This window comes from Corvus kubaryi, unplaced genomic scaffold (genome assembly GCF_017639235.1).
Source record: "Corvus kubaryi isolate FWS band 111438036 unplaced genomic scaffold, C.kubaryi_AGA036_p1.0 37383, whole genome shotgun sequence".
NCBI lineage: Eukaryota > Metazoa > Chordata > Aves > Passeriformes > Corvidae > Corvus > Corvus kubaryi.
The window spans coordinates 1900571-1916780 of record NW_024581125.1 but is presented as its reverse complement, the minus strand read 5'-3'; the positions used below and the strand labels follow the sequence as shown (position 1 = coordinate 1916780).

The 16210-nt window shown below is 46.1% G+C and overlaps 1 protein-coding gene across 1 annotated transcript in view; it reads right to left on the bottom strand.

Annotated features, from left to right (window-relative positions):
* The window catches only part of LRRFIP1 (LRR binding FLII interacting protein 1), a 102863-nt gene that overhangs the window by 39683 nt on the left and 46970 nt on the right, over positions 1-16210 (bottom strand). Inside the window, exons 3-8 of the mRNA XM_042035352.1 lie at positions 11020-11037; positions 7716-7763; positions 6398-6442; positions 5828-5878; positions 2336-2491; positions 1348-1395 (exon numbers count right to left, since the gene is read on the bottom strand). Coding sequence (XP_041891286.1) covers positions 1348-1395; positions 2336-2491; positions 5828-5878; positions 6398-6442; positions 7716-7763; positions 11020-11037 — 366 coding nt within the window. The remainder of the gene's footprint in view (positions 1-1347; positions 1396-2335; positions 2492-5827; positions 5879-6397; positions 6443-7715; positions 7764-11019; positions 11038-16210) is intronic.

The following is a 16210-nucleotide window of genomic DNA, read 5'->3' as shown; positions in this document are numbered from 1 at the left end:
TTCAGTCTAACCTTGCATGAAACTGCCTTCACTCCCTGCACTTAGACAGCCAGGCAAGATAGATTCCTGGGGAACTGCTTTTCCCTGCTTAAAAAACCCAGATGATGCTGTCTTAGATGGGAATGGATCCTTCCCAGCTGTCTCGTTTTCTAACAAAGTTCTTTTCCAACTGTACATTCCTTTTCCAAGAATGAGATCTGGCCCAAGGTTTCACTTGATGTCACGCACAGACACGCCAAGGGCCCTACAGTCAACTTACAGTAACATCCTTTATGCCCTGAAATAATCACCCTGCTTGGAACTCCAGTTGAATTGGCATGATGAACTTTCTAGGAGCCCAGGTTAACTGGTCATCACTTCACAGTTCAGGCCCTTCTACAGGAATCTGCCTCATTTGCCCTGTGGCTTTCAGATTTCAGCCTGAAGCCCCAGAGCTGAGGCCATTTCCCCTGCCTCTCTGACCCATCCTCTCCAGAAACCTCTCCAGTGCATATTTTTGAGGGCAAATGCTCCAGGCAGCTCTTGGAGAGCAGGGTCAGTTTTATCAGACCTCGCTGACCTTTGTTCTAGGCTACGTTTACATGCAAAGCATCTGACCCTACCCCTCATGACAACTGGAACAAATAAAACTGCGTACTAGAGAGGCTAAAATGACTCCATTTTACTTCTTGTCCCTTCAGTGACCCTATTCCTCTCTGTATTTTCTTCTTGCTTTTGACAGACAAAGAAAACCATTTCACTGCCATTGTGTCCACTTCTCCTTGTAATGTTTTTTACCTCAGGCTGTGGCTCGTGCTGCTCCTTCAGGCTTTCTCAATCCAACATCCAACTTCCAGCCCTCAGCAAATCCTCTGCTCATTTCCAGCGTGCCAAAGAACCCCAACCCAGCCTCCACCTGTGATGCAGAGCCTTCCCTCCACAGAAATACTCCTACTTTGCCCTCTCTCATATCCTCTTTGCCTCCCTGGAATAGCTCTCCATAAGATTCACCTATGGCAGGGGGTGGAACAAGATGGGCTTTAAAGGCCCTTCCAACCCAAACCATTTGGGATTCTATGATATTCCCTCAATATTGCCTATTTCTGTGTCATGTTACAGCTCAAGTCATGTAGCTCCAGTAAAGTTTTGAGTTTTTCCATGCGCTCTTTAAGTACAACACTAAGGTAAGAGTTTGGATTCTTCCATGTTTCGGGGATGAACTCATGCTCATTATTCTCTAGCGAGTGCTGATAGTTAACAGCGTATCCTTGACATTGGGCTGGCAGCTCTCACACTTGCACACACTCCTTGTCCTACCACAGCAGGTTTGTAGGCAAAACCCTCTCTGAGACAGATAAAAATACATACTGCTTTGGAGTAGTTCTTCTTTTTGGTCCTCTCACTCTCTAATCCAGCCTGCAGTGGGATTAAGAATGCAGGGTGAGAAGATCAATGAGTCTGTGCACACCCATCCAGAGCCAGGCATGCACATCCCCATGCAGGAACACGAGCCCAGCTCTGCACAGCACGGCTCAGTGAGCGCCCGGCAGCGAATCCACACTCAGAGTCAAATGCCCAGTTATTAGGGAATATTGTTAAAATGATGACAGCGCTGTTAAACTTAGCAGCCGCGGTTCCAGTCAGTCACGCTCGCTGGGATCAGTCAATTAGCAGAGCTACCAGCTGTCCAGGCTGACTGTATGGATACAGCCATGCAGAATGCAGAGGGGTTTGAACTGTTCCGGGATGTAGGTCACGCACAAATAGATGCACTGCGCTCCTAATTGGAAACAGCGCCGGGAACGAGAGGGGAGAGGGGAAAAGCGGGAGGATCTACAGAACTGCACTGCCCAGTTTGCTTCCTGCAGACACCAGGACACCTCTAGTTCAAGACAAGGCAGCAGAAATATTTTAAACTGAGCTTTAATCCTCATTGCCCCTTTCTGTTCTGTCAGGAGTCAGCTTTATCTCAGTGTTCACGAGAGCAAATACTCGCTGTCGTAGCATTATTATTAATCTGATTTTGTCCTCTAAACTGAAGGTAACACAAGCTGCAGCTGTGGTAGGTAGTGTGTTTGTCCTGTCACCTTTGCTACATCTATTTACAGTGAGTTTATGAGAGTTTTATTCCTTTCCAGATCTGTGCTGAAATAAAACCAGACGCATCTGGTCCAAAGATGGACAGGCTTTAACAGAGACAGTATTTTAGGGGAAATCCAAGCCATTCTGCTCTGTCCTGTGGTAACTACTGAGCTAAACCTAGCTCAGATCTCTCTAATCATTTGTCACTTCTCATCTGAACTGTGTTAGAGCAGGAGGAGAGGGAAATGGCACCCTGACATCACAGACCACAAACTGCCTCAGGATCCTTCCAGATCACCTTTATCTCAGAGCAGTTATTACAACCTGTGTTAGCTTCTTCCTCATGATTAGTTTTTGAACACACACACACACACTGCAACTTGCAGACTATTCTCACCACTGGGTAGGTGCTGGCATAATCCAAATGAGACTGTAAAGGCATGAGAGGAGAGGAAAAATCAGAATACAAAGAAAACACAACTTATGTCAGTCAAAGGAACTCCTCAAAACAAACCAAACAGCAAACAAACACAAAAATAAGCAGGGAGATGTAAATCTCAACTAAAGAACTTTGATAATGCAGGACTTCTTGCACAAAGGCACAAGTTTGGAAGTTGGGGGAATACAAAACAAGGATGCACAAATTAATCACGAGTGACTGATAACACAACAATATTTCATGCTGATGGTGTTGGATTAGAGACAGCGAGCTGGGATGTGGGAGAACCAGGACAAATGAAATAGAAAAGGGACTGAAGAGAGGCTCGAGAGCCTCAACAAACACAGGCTGATGTTACTGAGCTTCCCTAGGAAGATCTGCATGAGAAAGAATTGAGCTTGCAGAACTCCTGAAACAGGAGCAGCAGGAGCTGTTGATGGGTTCAGGATCATCAGAAAAGCTGCTGAAAAAGCCAGCACTCCAAGGACTCCTGGTCCCTGTTTACAGCACAGTCACAGCTGGGGAGCTTCAATCAATTTGCTGGCCTGATCTAATGAACATCTCTGAAGGTTCTGCAGTGTGGAGTGCTGCCTGCTCTGCCAGAAGGATCCAGAAGCTCCCCAAAAACTACCTCGGCACATCTCTGGTGCCTGCAGTCCAGGCATCCACTTCAAAAATATTCCAGGAGAAAAGTCCAGAGTGAAACCCACACAGATTAGTGGGGTGGTGAAGTCCTAGGGAGAAGTGAACGTCCGGTATTGGCTCATTTCCGTGAAAACTTCCTGTACAGAGCAGAAGCAGAGCTTCAAAAAGGAACCCTTGGCACCATCAGCCCCTCACAGTGCAAGGAGCCCGAGTGCCAGAGATGGAAGATGAATTTTCCAAAAAATGGCATCCTGCAACGATGGAAGGAGAGCCTTCAAATATCTGAAAAAACAGCATCATTCAGAATTCTCCAAGTCATTTTGGAAATCCTTCGTGGACCCAAGGCAACTGGTTTTGGTGCCGTCGTCAGGCTAAAGTAGCTCCAAAGCCAAACTGGACACTAGAACTCAGGTAATTTTTTAAGGTTGGTCAAAGTTTATGGGGTTTTTAGCTTTGTTATTTTGAAGACAAATGCAGCAAGAGCCAAACCTTCACAGATGAGCCAGAGATGTGGTCAAATTACTAAAGGCATCTCCTGTAAATCCACACTGCGAAAGTGATCGGAGAGACTGCTTACAAGGGCCTGGAGTGACAGGAAAGGGAGGAATGGCTTCAAACTGACAAAGAATAGGTTTAAATTGGGTATAATGAAGAAATTCTTCCCTGTGGGGGTGGTGAGGCCCTGGCACAGGTTGCCCTGGGAAGCTGTGGCTGCTCCCTGGAAGTGTCCAAGGCCAGGCTGGACAGGGCTTGGAGCAGCCTGGGATAGTGGAAGGTGTCCCTGCCCGTGGCAGGGGGGTGGAACAAGATGAGTTTTAAGGTCCCTTCCAACCCAAACCATCCAGTGATTCTATCAATTAACTGTGAATAAAAAACAACTGTGAATTTCAGTTCAGCCTGGCAAATATTTACGTGCTCCTACAATCCCAGTGACACAAGAATGAGGGAAGGAAACTCCGTCAAAACTTCTCCCATGCCTGCCAAAATGTCAGTGCACGCACCAAACGCTGCTTTATGGGGACAGGGCCTGTGCAACATCACTGAGAAACACCAGCGTGGAACGTTTCAGCCAGATCCTTCTGTCAGAGAAGGACATTCCTTGCAGAAGTACGAGGAATTTGGGGCCATCCCATGGAGCAGCTGGAGGCTGCTGTTCCCCAGGCCAGCGCTGGTTATCTCAGCCTGAAGGCACGTGGGCAGCCCTGAGAGTGCTCAGGCAAAAAGGGTGAGAAAAGCTTCTCCAAGGAATGGTGTGGAGGCAGAATGTAAGGCTTCTGCTCTTTAATGTATATAAACCACAGGATTGTGTTGTAAAAGCATCTCAGAAAGAATCAGTGGTGGATTTCCATGAAGAGAAGGTGTTTCAGATGAAGATGTGCTATAAGCACAGAGCCAGTGTGTTTGCATCATTACAGCCAGGCATAAACAACCCATTTGTGTTGTCACCACCTTCTAAACAGATAAAATTGATATTTCAATTGAACTAGAGACTTTTTTCCCTCCAAAAATCACTTTCATAAACATGTCAACATTTAACCCTAGGTAAAATAAACACTGGTTTTCACGTTCAGCTGTGCAGAGAGGCTTTTCTTCACTGAATCTTTGGAGCTTTGAGGTATCTCCTAGCTCTGAAAAGCACTCAAGTTTGTCATCTTGAGGAAAAAAGGTTTGAACAGCATTTCATAAGTAGCAATAAGGATTCCACTAGAAAGGGAGCAAGGCAGCACTTCATATTTTTAAGCACATTCTGTGCAATTCTACAGTGGGATCTCTGAGCAGGCTCTGCAGCAGCAATTTTAAATTTTTTTTTCTTTTAATGAGTCTTCTAGACTATGTTACAACAGATTTAAGGTTTATGTAAGTGTGTGTTATCTGGGAAAATACTGTCTGGATATTTTGAGAAAAAAACTGTTTGAATTTTTCTACAGATGAGTACTCAGTGCTTTACTAATCCCACCCTCCACAAAACTCAGGTCTGCAGATGAATTTCAAGTATTTCTAAAGCATTTTTAAAGCAAGTAACCAGTGACAGGACCTAAGGGGACGGCTGGAGCTGTGTTAGGGGGATTTGGGGTTAGATATCAGGGAAAGGTTCTTCCCCCAGAGGGTGCTGGGGAACTGAACAGGCTCCCCAGGGAATGGGCACAACCCCAAGGAGCCAGAGCTCCAGGAGCATTTGGACAACGCTCTTAGGGATGCACAGGGTGGGATTGTTGTGGTGTCTGTGCAGGGCCAGGGGCTGGACTGGATGATCCTTGTGGGTCCCTTCCAGCTCAGGCTACTCTGTTATTTTATGAGCATTCACCTGCAATTCCAAAGCGCCTAAGAATTATTTCCACTGACCAATCGCTTCTGGTTTCCTGAGGCAATAAACACTGACCCCACCAGCACTTCCCCTTCCCAAATTTCCAGTTATCAGGAGTGAAACAGGGGAGCTTACAAGGTGCCTGCAGATACCAATGTCCTGGCTAAGTCCTTCCTGCAAGAGTGAAGAGCAGTGACCACAAAGGGTCCTGCACAGGGCACACACTGGAGGGAATCGGTGATCCACACGGACGTCGAAAAACCCAACACGGAACAGGTGAAGACCTTGGCAGGACGACACCCTCCGAGTGTGGGGGCACAGGGGGACAGTGACACCCGTACACAGACATGCACACAGAGATTGCACAGTTTACCAACCCTCAGGCTTCCACGGCTACCCACTGACATGCGCTCATCTTCATCCGAAGCCTAGCGAGAGAAAGCGTAGAGACAAAAAAACAGTGAAAAGAGCACGAGTAACAGGCACTGAGGCAAACGCTGATGGCTTTGATGGGACAGGAGGAAGGGAAAGATGCACAAACTCAATGTCTTTAAAAAAGAATTGCATTGAAACTATAAGCAGAAAGCAAATGAAATCATACCCTGCCCAAGAAACACTGTCAAGCATTTTATATAGGGTGAAGGAGGAGCTTGTGCTCAGGTGTTTCCTGCTCTATGCTCTTGGCCTCTGGCTCAATAAATGAACATTAAACACTCCCAACAGGTTATTTCCCCACTTTCCACCCCCTTTACTCTTGCACATTTGCAAAAGCTCCCTGGACTGGGGAGAGGGCAGAGAAGTCAGGAAGTGGCTTTGGGGTTTTCACTTGCGGGGGTGGCGGGAGTTTGCTTTGGTTCTTTTCTTTTGAGAAGGAAGTGCCTCACACATGTCTATTTTCTTAACCTGAAATGTCTGGCTAAATAGAAAAAGCAAAAGTAGGTACTGACCGAGGCATTTCTTCGGGCTCTACGGGAATAACGCTCACTGTCTTCCTACCAAGGCAGCAGAGAGAAAACAGAGGGAGGCGTTGAGAGGACAGACACAGCAACAGAATGTTCCAGAAACACACAGTGAACTCCAGCCACGCTCAGGAATCAGTACAGTTAAACCAAACAATGGGAGGTGACACCCTGTCAAAGCAGAAAAACCCTTCCTCCCTCCTCTGTGACCCCAAATTTCTTTCCCTCTGCTACACAGCCTCTGCAACACTGGAAATGCCATCGGATGTTTTACACTTCAACAAGCTGATTTTAACAAATTGATTTGCCACTTAATTTAGAAACGGCAGTAGAAAACAGCAAAAAAAAAAAAAGGTTTCAATGTTGTAGTCAACAGATTCTCACAGGTGAGCTGATTTCCAAGCAAGGGAATTGCCAGTAAGGTAGAGTTCTGCTCATCCAGCAAGGATCTGAGGAGACTCAGTGTGAGCCTGGGGCCCCTCGGTGGGTGGGTGGTCCATGCAAACCAGTACTTACACTGATTCATTATCGAAGGCCAAGGAATTTGGGGAGTTTGGGAAGTTCCCTTCCACACTGGAAGCCGGCTGTTCAGTTCTGCCTTTTCCAGTGTGCACTACTCAGCTTTGCAGGGCAAGGCCACAGCTTTCATCTGGCATTGCTGGTAAGTGATTTTATAAACTTAGGGCTGCAAGATATTTGAAGTCAGTAACTTCCAGCCCATTAGCAACTTCTTAATCTCATAAGATGGGTGTTAAAACAGTCAGATGTTGCTAGTGGCCAAGTTTGTAGCTGCTATCCAACGACTTTAGCAAATTCTAAAATCCAGGACATTGTATTATTGAAACAAAGCAAGGATTGCCCTCGTAGCAGTAATAATTCCTCTCAGGGATTCCCCTGGGCCAGTAAGTGCAAAGGAAACTGAAGCAGCGTGAGTGAAACTTGCCCACAATTTACCTGAAGGCAGATTTAAGGAGACTCAAATGGTGATGAAACCCACAAAAAGTAAAATGAGCACAAACATTCCCTGTATCCCAAGGGGCTTTACCAGGTCTTTACCCTAACCTAATCTTCCAGCGATAGCATGGACACGGGCCTGTAAAAAGACATGGCTCTAACCCAGTCCTTGCCAGTTTTAAGCTGATCAAAAGTCACATTTCAGTTGGAAAAGCAAGACTGTGCGATTGCTTGGAGCAGAATTCACACTCCCAATGCATGAAAATACCTCCTTTGAGGGACCTCAAACTCTAGGAAACTACACAGAACTTCAACACGCAAAAGTTGTTGAGCTACGTTGATCAAGTCCTACCATCCATTGCTCGATGTCTCCCCACTTAGTATCCAGACCATAATATTTCTACAGACAGAAAAGGGAAAAAAAACCAGAATTTAGATGAGAAAAGCAAACACAGAACATTTAGACATGCACTGCCAAGCCTTGGCCAAGCCACACAGCTCCACACGAACGTGCCAGGGAGAGCTGTGCCGAGTGCACCAGAGCCCTCCACAGCACGAGCCTGGGAAAAGCTGCCTGGAAACGGGAAAGGGGAGTTTAGGGATGACCAGGATGCTCGGCAGCTTCTTCTCCCTCAGCAGTGCAAAACCCTCTGTGCTGGGGGACAGGAGCAAAGGGAGTAATGAGTCTTGAATTCTTGACCCAGTTAAGTCAAGACTCATTACAAGGGAGGCGAGCGCAGGGCACTTCTAGGATGAAAATTGCTGTCAAATCATGTTTCCCATAAAGGTTTGTCAAACTGGGCAGACAGGTTGGATTCAAGTAATCTCTGGGCACCCCGATTCGCTGGATCAGAGCTCCACAGAGCTCCTTTCAGAACACCAGGCTTTTTGCCTACATTTGACCCACCTGACAGTGGTGGCAGCACCAGCAAGGGTACAAGAGGACAAGATCCACAGTGCAGGCGAGGACAACACTGGGAACTTCCCAATTAACTTAAATTTCCATCAGGCAGCAAGTTGTTCAAAGATCCACAGGTTTAATGGGACTTTTCTTCCTCCCCAAACAAGCCTGTCAAATCTTGGTCTCCGGAATTTTGTGTTTTTAATGGTGCCCACAATGTTCCTCGGTGAATTGAAATCACTGGCCTAAAGCGCAGCAATAGCCAAATGGAAATCCTGCTTAAGGAAGAATAATTTTATAGACCTTTCTTACAGGCTTGAGGAGGCAGGAGTATCAACAGCCAAATGGAAATGATTAAAAAAAAATCAGAAACCTGGTCTGTATTGCACTCTGGTTTTAGCACTCGCTCAATGGTATTAATCTAATTTTATTTTCACCCTTCAAGACCTCATTCACTATTTACTGATAAACCAAAACAAAGAGCTGCATGTTCTTCAGCGCTGTATTACTTTATCCCCACTTCAGAATCACAACCCATGCAACAGCCCATTATAAAATTAACTTTTATGCACGTCTCAGCCTGAGAATGGCCCCTGAAAATTCCAGGAACTCCCAGAGCTGTGTACACGATGAGAACCTACAGATTACATGCTTTGTAGTAAAGCAGGTCAGGTAAAGCCTTATTAGAGGCTTTTTAGCCATTAAGCAACAGAGAATATTTTCTAACACTAGACATCAATTTAAAAAACCAAACCACTATTAAAATGGAGAATCCTTTTTCACACATAGGAAGGTTCCATAAACACACTTGTAATTTTTTTAAGGTTTGCTGCTTCCTTTTCCTGCCCTCTCTTCTCACTGCCTGTCACTGGCTTCTGAATTCAGCCTTGCAAAAGGCAGATAAGGAAACAGCCCTTACAAGACTTGCTCTGCCACAGTTTAAGTTCCACTTACAGGCTCTCCTTCTCCATTTCAAATTACACAGCTACGTGTTTAACATCCCCTAAAGAAAAATCTCAATGAACGAGACTGCCCAGAGACTATTTTTAATTTATAATATTTTAAAGACCATATGTCATACTGGACTTAACTGGCAGCTTTTGAGCTCTCAAGTATTTTGACCCCTCACAGCCACTTTTCTCAGTTCTCTCTCTACACTGACTCTTCTGTTCTGCCCCCAGGGGCTGATTCCAGTGGGTTAAAGGAGGAAATGGTGCTTATCCATTCATTTAGGTTTCAGTTAGAGGCCCTTGCTGGACTCAGGTTCCCGTCTACCTTGAAAAGTGACATTACAATTAAATAATTAATGATGTTAATACCATTGAGAGAGAATTCCAGATGTAATTTGCTCACTGAGAGTGAAAATGCCAGACTCGCAAACTTGCTACGGGATGTTGAGAGGATAACCCACTTATCTCCTCATCCATGTCAGGACACCAGCAGTAAACAACCTCCTGGGCTCCCACGAGGCTACTTTTGCACCAGAAGGTTACATTAGTTCCCATAAAGGAGATTAATAACGAGCCTGTTGATCCATGGGCAGACATTGAGTCACTCAGCCTGTAGTCAACTCCAGAAATAAAACCAGGAGCGAGAGAGATTTGTTGGCAAATTGCTGGGGTCAGGATTAAACACCAGAGCACATGATTTGAGCAGCCCTCTTCATATACATACACACTCGAAGAGGGGAACAGCACTTCCAAGAAGCACATGCAGGGCTGGGTCAGGCTTTGAAGCATGCAGTTAGGGCAGCTGGAGTGCCAGAACAAAAACCAAGCACACTGTGGTTTAGGGAGACATTCATCACTCAGCAAGCCATAAAAATATCTCAGGAAAAAAGAGAAATATTCAATAAGGCAGAATATGGCAGCCTTGAAGAAAAATGTGCTTTCTCCCTCCCTGTAAATCTTCTTGGGAACTATTTCTGTTTCTAGGTGCCACACAGTTCACATGCTGAAAGTGTAGAACAGCCAAACATCACGACACAAACCCCAAAATCTCTGTTGCTACATAGCAAGGGACCTCAGTTAGAGCTACTGTGATCATCCTCCTTGCCATCATCACGGAAAGGAAATTGGGAGGAGGGAAGAGATCATGACTTTAAACTGAGGTGAGAGAGGACTAAACAATGTAAAAGCACTTTTAATGCTTGGGTGTCATTGGAAGGAAGGCCATACACTTTGTTTACCAAAGAATTATGAGTTCAAACACAGCATCCCTGATTTCCTTCAGTGACTTTGTGCAAATAAAGTCATCTGAAAGTCGTTCTTCCTGCTGGCACCTGTTACATGCTTGTCCAGCCTGAAATACTTCAATATCACTGGTACTGAAGAAGAATGACTCGTAAGAGTGACTCTCTTGGCCTTCAGCACACGAACAGAGGGGACACAAAGGTCCCTGGTGACACAGGGAGCCTCTAACCCTGCTTTGCCAAGTCACTTTTCTGTTACTGCCTATTCTTTGCCAAACAGGCTGTAGGAAAAATAATACTAAGTGCCTGACCAGACATTTTACATGGGTCATCTTCCCCCACTCCCCTTTATTGTCCAGCCCACGAGACTGTGGGAGGGGAGGGCAGAATTACAGGGAAATTACAGCCTGCTGGGCATCCCCTCCTCTTTAGAGGATTTCCCAGGTTGGACTCGAGGATCTTGGAGGTCTTTTGCAACCTAAATGGCTCTGTGGTTCTGAAATCGTAGCAAGACTCACAACATGAGAAGGCATGCAAACAAGAATGAAAGCGAGCAAGCCCTACCTTCTGGACCTGATAGATCTGGGGGGAAAGGGAGAGGAAAGAAACAAGGAACAAAGCTAGCGTGAATGATGGATACAGAGCAATGCAACGCTCCACAGCTCGTTCTGGAGGGAAAAAACAGCATTTATAGAGAAAATACAGCAAAACATGAATACAGAGAGGAGCACGGTGAAGCCCTGTGGATTTGGGTAGGACAAAAGCAGTGTTTGCTTCGCAGGCCTCCTCCATGAGCCCAGCTAGAACACAGCATTCCTGTTCCCATTCCCACCAGGCTCTGGGATGCACATGGGACATTTTATCCCTAGGCTTTGCACCAGGCCAGAGCCCAGCCCTGCTGTGAGCCAGGACCTCTCTTTTTTCCAGCCTCTCTCCATGACAGGAATGGATGCCCAAATACTCGCCCAGGACGAGATGTGCATCTACCACCACAATAAAAGCAAACAGCATTAAGTACAGACCAACTGTTCCTCTTTGAAGGACAGAATTTGTCCCTGAGGGATGAAGCACAGTTACAAAAGCACCGAGCCCACACACCTTTCACCTGTGCACAGCACAGTGCCAGCGTGTGAAAACTCATGGAAAATTCCTTGCGCACGTATTGCTGGCCTTAAAGGATCCCTGCAGGTGCCTCTTTCAATTTTTAATGTTTCTGTGGAGCCTCACACTGTTCTCAGGCCTTAATAAATGCACTGTTGACACTGCTGTTCCGCAGTCTTGGAGCACACTGATAACACACAAAACCTTTACAGCCACTCTACTGCATCTGAATTTTGTGCTCTTGGAGCCCTTGACTGATGAGCTTTGTGAAAACAGAAAACATGTTTTTTCTCACATCTTTCCTAAAACCAGAAACCTTTCTGGGTTCAAAAAAAAAAAACAAACCCAAAGAACTCTTCTTGTTCAAAAACACCTGGCTGGCTGCACAATCCTCCAGCTGGTGGCAGGGTAGTCAAGCCTCCCAGATTTTGGGGTATTTGGAGGATCCCTACCATTCACTGCTCTCAGGGATCCCAGTGCTGGGAAGCAGAGCTTATGTCTCTCAATCCCTGCCCTCCTGATCAGGTTCCCCTTCACGAAGGACAACTGCACAACCCAGATTAATGCCTCGGCAGCATTAATTCCCATTCTGACAAGTGCAGGAGGGAAAATGAGGACCCATTTAAAAACCAGCATTCCCACACAAGTAACCACCCCCCTCCCCCTTCCCTAAGAAAGCCATGAAGAGGAAAATGAACTGGGCCCTCCCTCCCGCAAGGCTGCACACAATTCCAATCTCTGCCTTCTCCATGGCACGCTCAGAGTGCCTTTCATCCATGCACAGGAGCCAAACACCACAGGTTCAGACGTGGCAACTACCACACAGCTGATTAACCTTAAAGCTTTAACTTTTCCATCCTGGTTTTTTCACTCATGCCTCGAGGCAACTCCCCCTAGCCTTATTTTTCAAAGCCCAGTGCTTCAGGCTTGGCACAGCAGGTATTCCCTGCTGAGTCCAAAGCCAGGCATGCAAGGAGCCTTGTGCCTGGGACCCAGATTGCCAATGGACGAGCTAACAACGGGGCCCTTGTTCAGGCCAGGCACCGTGGAGGGAGGTGGAGAGGCCTCAGGGATAAAGCCAAGCACATCATTTAACTACTCCAACTTTTTGTAAAACCTGGAATTTTGGAGGAACCCATTAGCCAGCAGGAATTACAATAGCTCAGCTCCAAAGTGACTGATCCCTCAGCAGTGCACTAGGGGAAGGTGTGTCCCTGTCCACGGCAGGGAGGTTGGAATTAAGTGATTTTTAAGGTCCTTTCCAACCCAAGCCATTTTAGGATTCTGTTACGGCACTGTCCTCTTTAGAAAGTGTGGTACAGGAGAAAACACACACTTTTAAACAATCACCTCTGTTGCAGATGTGTCCCCCTCCAAAAAGAGTCAATTACACATCTAAGCAGTCAAATGCTTTAAAGAGTACTTTCTTGTATTAGGGTATGACCAAGAAACCCAAACGTGTCTCGTCCACAGCATTAACAGCAGCCAGCTTTCCTGGTTTCCTCATCACAAGAGGCTGCCCACAAAAATAGTTTTTCATAGAAGTCGCTTTAAAACGGGACAGAACAAGCCAGCGTTGCATGCTTAGATGGTGGCAGAAGAACAGTCTGCTAAAAACACCTTCCACATCATCCCTCTCCAAATTTGCCTGGGAATCTTCACACTGAGTGTGTAAGACACAGATGAACCACCACAAACCTCCTTCATTTCTTGCCTGCTTATGTAAGCACCAAGTTTCATAGTCAGTCTCACCCCTCCCCATTCAAGCCACAAGAATCTGCTTTTCCCTTTTTTTATTTTTTTTACTAGAAAGCACTGGTAGCGCATTTTATTCCATAGAAATATGAATCCAAAGGGGGAAAAGTATGTGCAAGTGAGGTAAGGAAGGAATTTACAAAACAGCCAAGGCAAGTTCTGAGCTGTGCCCTTAAAGCAAGAGCTGCAAACGAAGCCAGGAGACAGCACAGTGCACTTGCTTTGAACTAGAAGTACAGGCTCATCTACTGTGTGAACTGGCAGGGAAGAACCTTATCCCACCGATTAAGGAGTGGGAGGAGATCAGTCTCTTTTCACTTCAGGCACTAATATCAGCTTACACTGTGGTCTCCAAGTGTCAGCCCTTGAAGAGACATTTAAAGCCCTGCCAGCAGAACACACAGAAGGCACTCCTACAGAAAGCATTCTCCACAATCAGCCCCAATGCTGCAGCTTTTGCATGTCTCAAAATGTTACTGTTAAATATTGCTGGGGAAAAAAAGGCTTTAGTACATTTTAGGTCAAGCTTCTGATTAAAAAAAAATGCACAGGAAAAAAATTTTTCTTCCCATTTTACCTTGTAGCCCCATGAGAATTAGCAAATGTTCCTCAGAAAAACTGGGCTGACCACTCCTGGCTTGCCCTTCTGAGTGAATTAACAATAAATACTTGAGTGCACACAGGAATTTGTCCCAGGACCAAGCACATCTTGACAGTACAAGCCAGAGGGACTGGCCTCAGACTCTGCAGCTGGCAACCAAATGTTTCAAAAGCTTGGCAGCATGGTATGGTAAACCAGGACCCATCACTGCTCTGACTCCCACCAGTGGTGGGAAAACAGGGAAGGGAGGAGGTACCACCTGTTGTAATTGTCCCTTCAGCTCAGAACAGGCACTGCCAGTGAGAGCTGTCCTGCACTCACTGATGTGTGGAAGCAAACCAGGAAACTTAACCAGGCCTCCAGATTAATTATTGACATCTTTGGTGGGTAACAACAACAAAGCAGCACTGAATGAGAAGTCAGAAGCATTCAAGCTGTTACACTTGTTAGATCTGTGCCTTTCCTAAAGCCTTATCACCAAGAACACCTTCTCTAATAAATACATCAATTGATTCACATCTCTGTGATTCAAGAGTGATCAATACCCTTATCTTCAGAGGAACTCCCCATGTCCTGGGCTGATCCCACAGTGTGGGCAGCAGGGGAGGGGGAATTCTGTCCCTCTGCCCCTGTGCTCAGGTGAGACCCCACCTGCAGAGCTGCCTCAGCCCTGGGGCCCAGCACAGGAAGGACCTGGAGCTGCTGGAGAGAGTCCAGAGGAGGCACCAGGATGATCAGAGGGATGGAGCAGCTCTGCTGTGGGGAAAGGCTGGGAGAATTGGAAATGTTCCAACAGGAGCCCCATTCAACAGGAAAGATGGGGCAAGACTATTTACAAGGGACTGGAGTGACAGGATGAGGGGGAATGACTTCCCACTGGCAGAGAGTAGGTTTCCATTGGATATTGGGAAGGAATTTTTCTCTGTGAGGGTGGTGAGGCCCTGGCACAGGTTGCCCAGAAAAGTTGTGGCTGCCCCATCCCTGGAAGTGTCCAAGGCCAGGTTGGAAGGGGCTTGGAGCAACCTGGGATAGGGGAAGGTGTCCCTGCCCATGGCAAGGGGTGGAATGAGATAAGTTTTAAGGCCCTTTCAACCCAACCCATTCTGGGATTCTGTGATCAGGTCACGATTCTTGTGCTCACTTTTTTTCTTCAGCTTCAGAAAACACTTTTCATGTACCCATCTTATGCTTTGCTATGAAAATTGTGCTCATCTTCTCCTCCTTAGCTTCCTCTCCCTGGAGAAAAAAAAACAACAAAGAAACCAAACCAAAAAAGCCAAACCACTGGCACAGTTACCCTTCTTTGTGCTGCCTGGCATGAGGTGGTGCCAGGTGATGAGACGATACCGCCTCTGGAGCACACCTGCAATCCTGCCCCACCACAGTGCAGTCCTCCACGGGAACTTTCCCACATCTCACCTTGCAATTGAGTGTTCTCTGCTGAAAGCCAATCTACTCCTGCTGTACATTTTCTCAATCACATGTGTAGGCTCTTCGTGCAAAAATCACCCAATTACTTTAAAATGAGGGAAATGAAGTGCGGGATTGAGAAATGTCATAAATATGAGGTGGCGGGCAAGAGAGGAGCCAGTTTCCAAACCCAAATCATTAAAATACCCTCTTTCACTGCCATAGTTATAGTCTTTAATGGTAGCACCTGGAAACTTTTAACTCAGACCAGCAGTGTAAATATATTTTCAGAGTAATCCATGCTCCACAAGAAGCCTGCCAGGGCATGCACACGGCTTTAAGCATGAAAAACTACACGCACACGCAATAAATTCATTTATTGCTTTTTAACTCCCAGAAGGGAGCTAGGGCTCTAAAAAGCCTTCTGAAGTAGTAAAGCAAGTGCTTTAACTTCTGGTTATTTAACATGGCAGTAGTGGAAAAGTGCTCTTTATGTCTCTGAAAAGTTTGCAAAGGGAAATGAAGATGGCAGAGAACCAGGTGTACAGACCCCAGTGTCACAGCAGGTTCCCCTCCAAGGAAGGGGGAGGTGCCAAATATCTTGTGTTGACCACTGCTTGGGATTTTCTGTGTTTATGTTTTGTTATACCTGCAAGACGTTTGTGGCAATGAAAAACTTCCTGCAGCTATCCTTAATATCTCTACCTGGCATCTGGGGGCTAAGATGAAACTATTTCGAAAAGTTACAGAATGTCCAAGCTTGCAAAATATTAAATAAATGTGTCATTTATGGCAGTGAGTTACAAGGCAGATTGTGATGGGTGTCTGAGCTTGCAATGAATGTGGTATCTCAGAGGGACATCCTGCCCTATTCAATTTCTATCTATA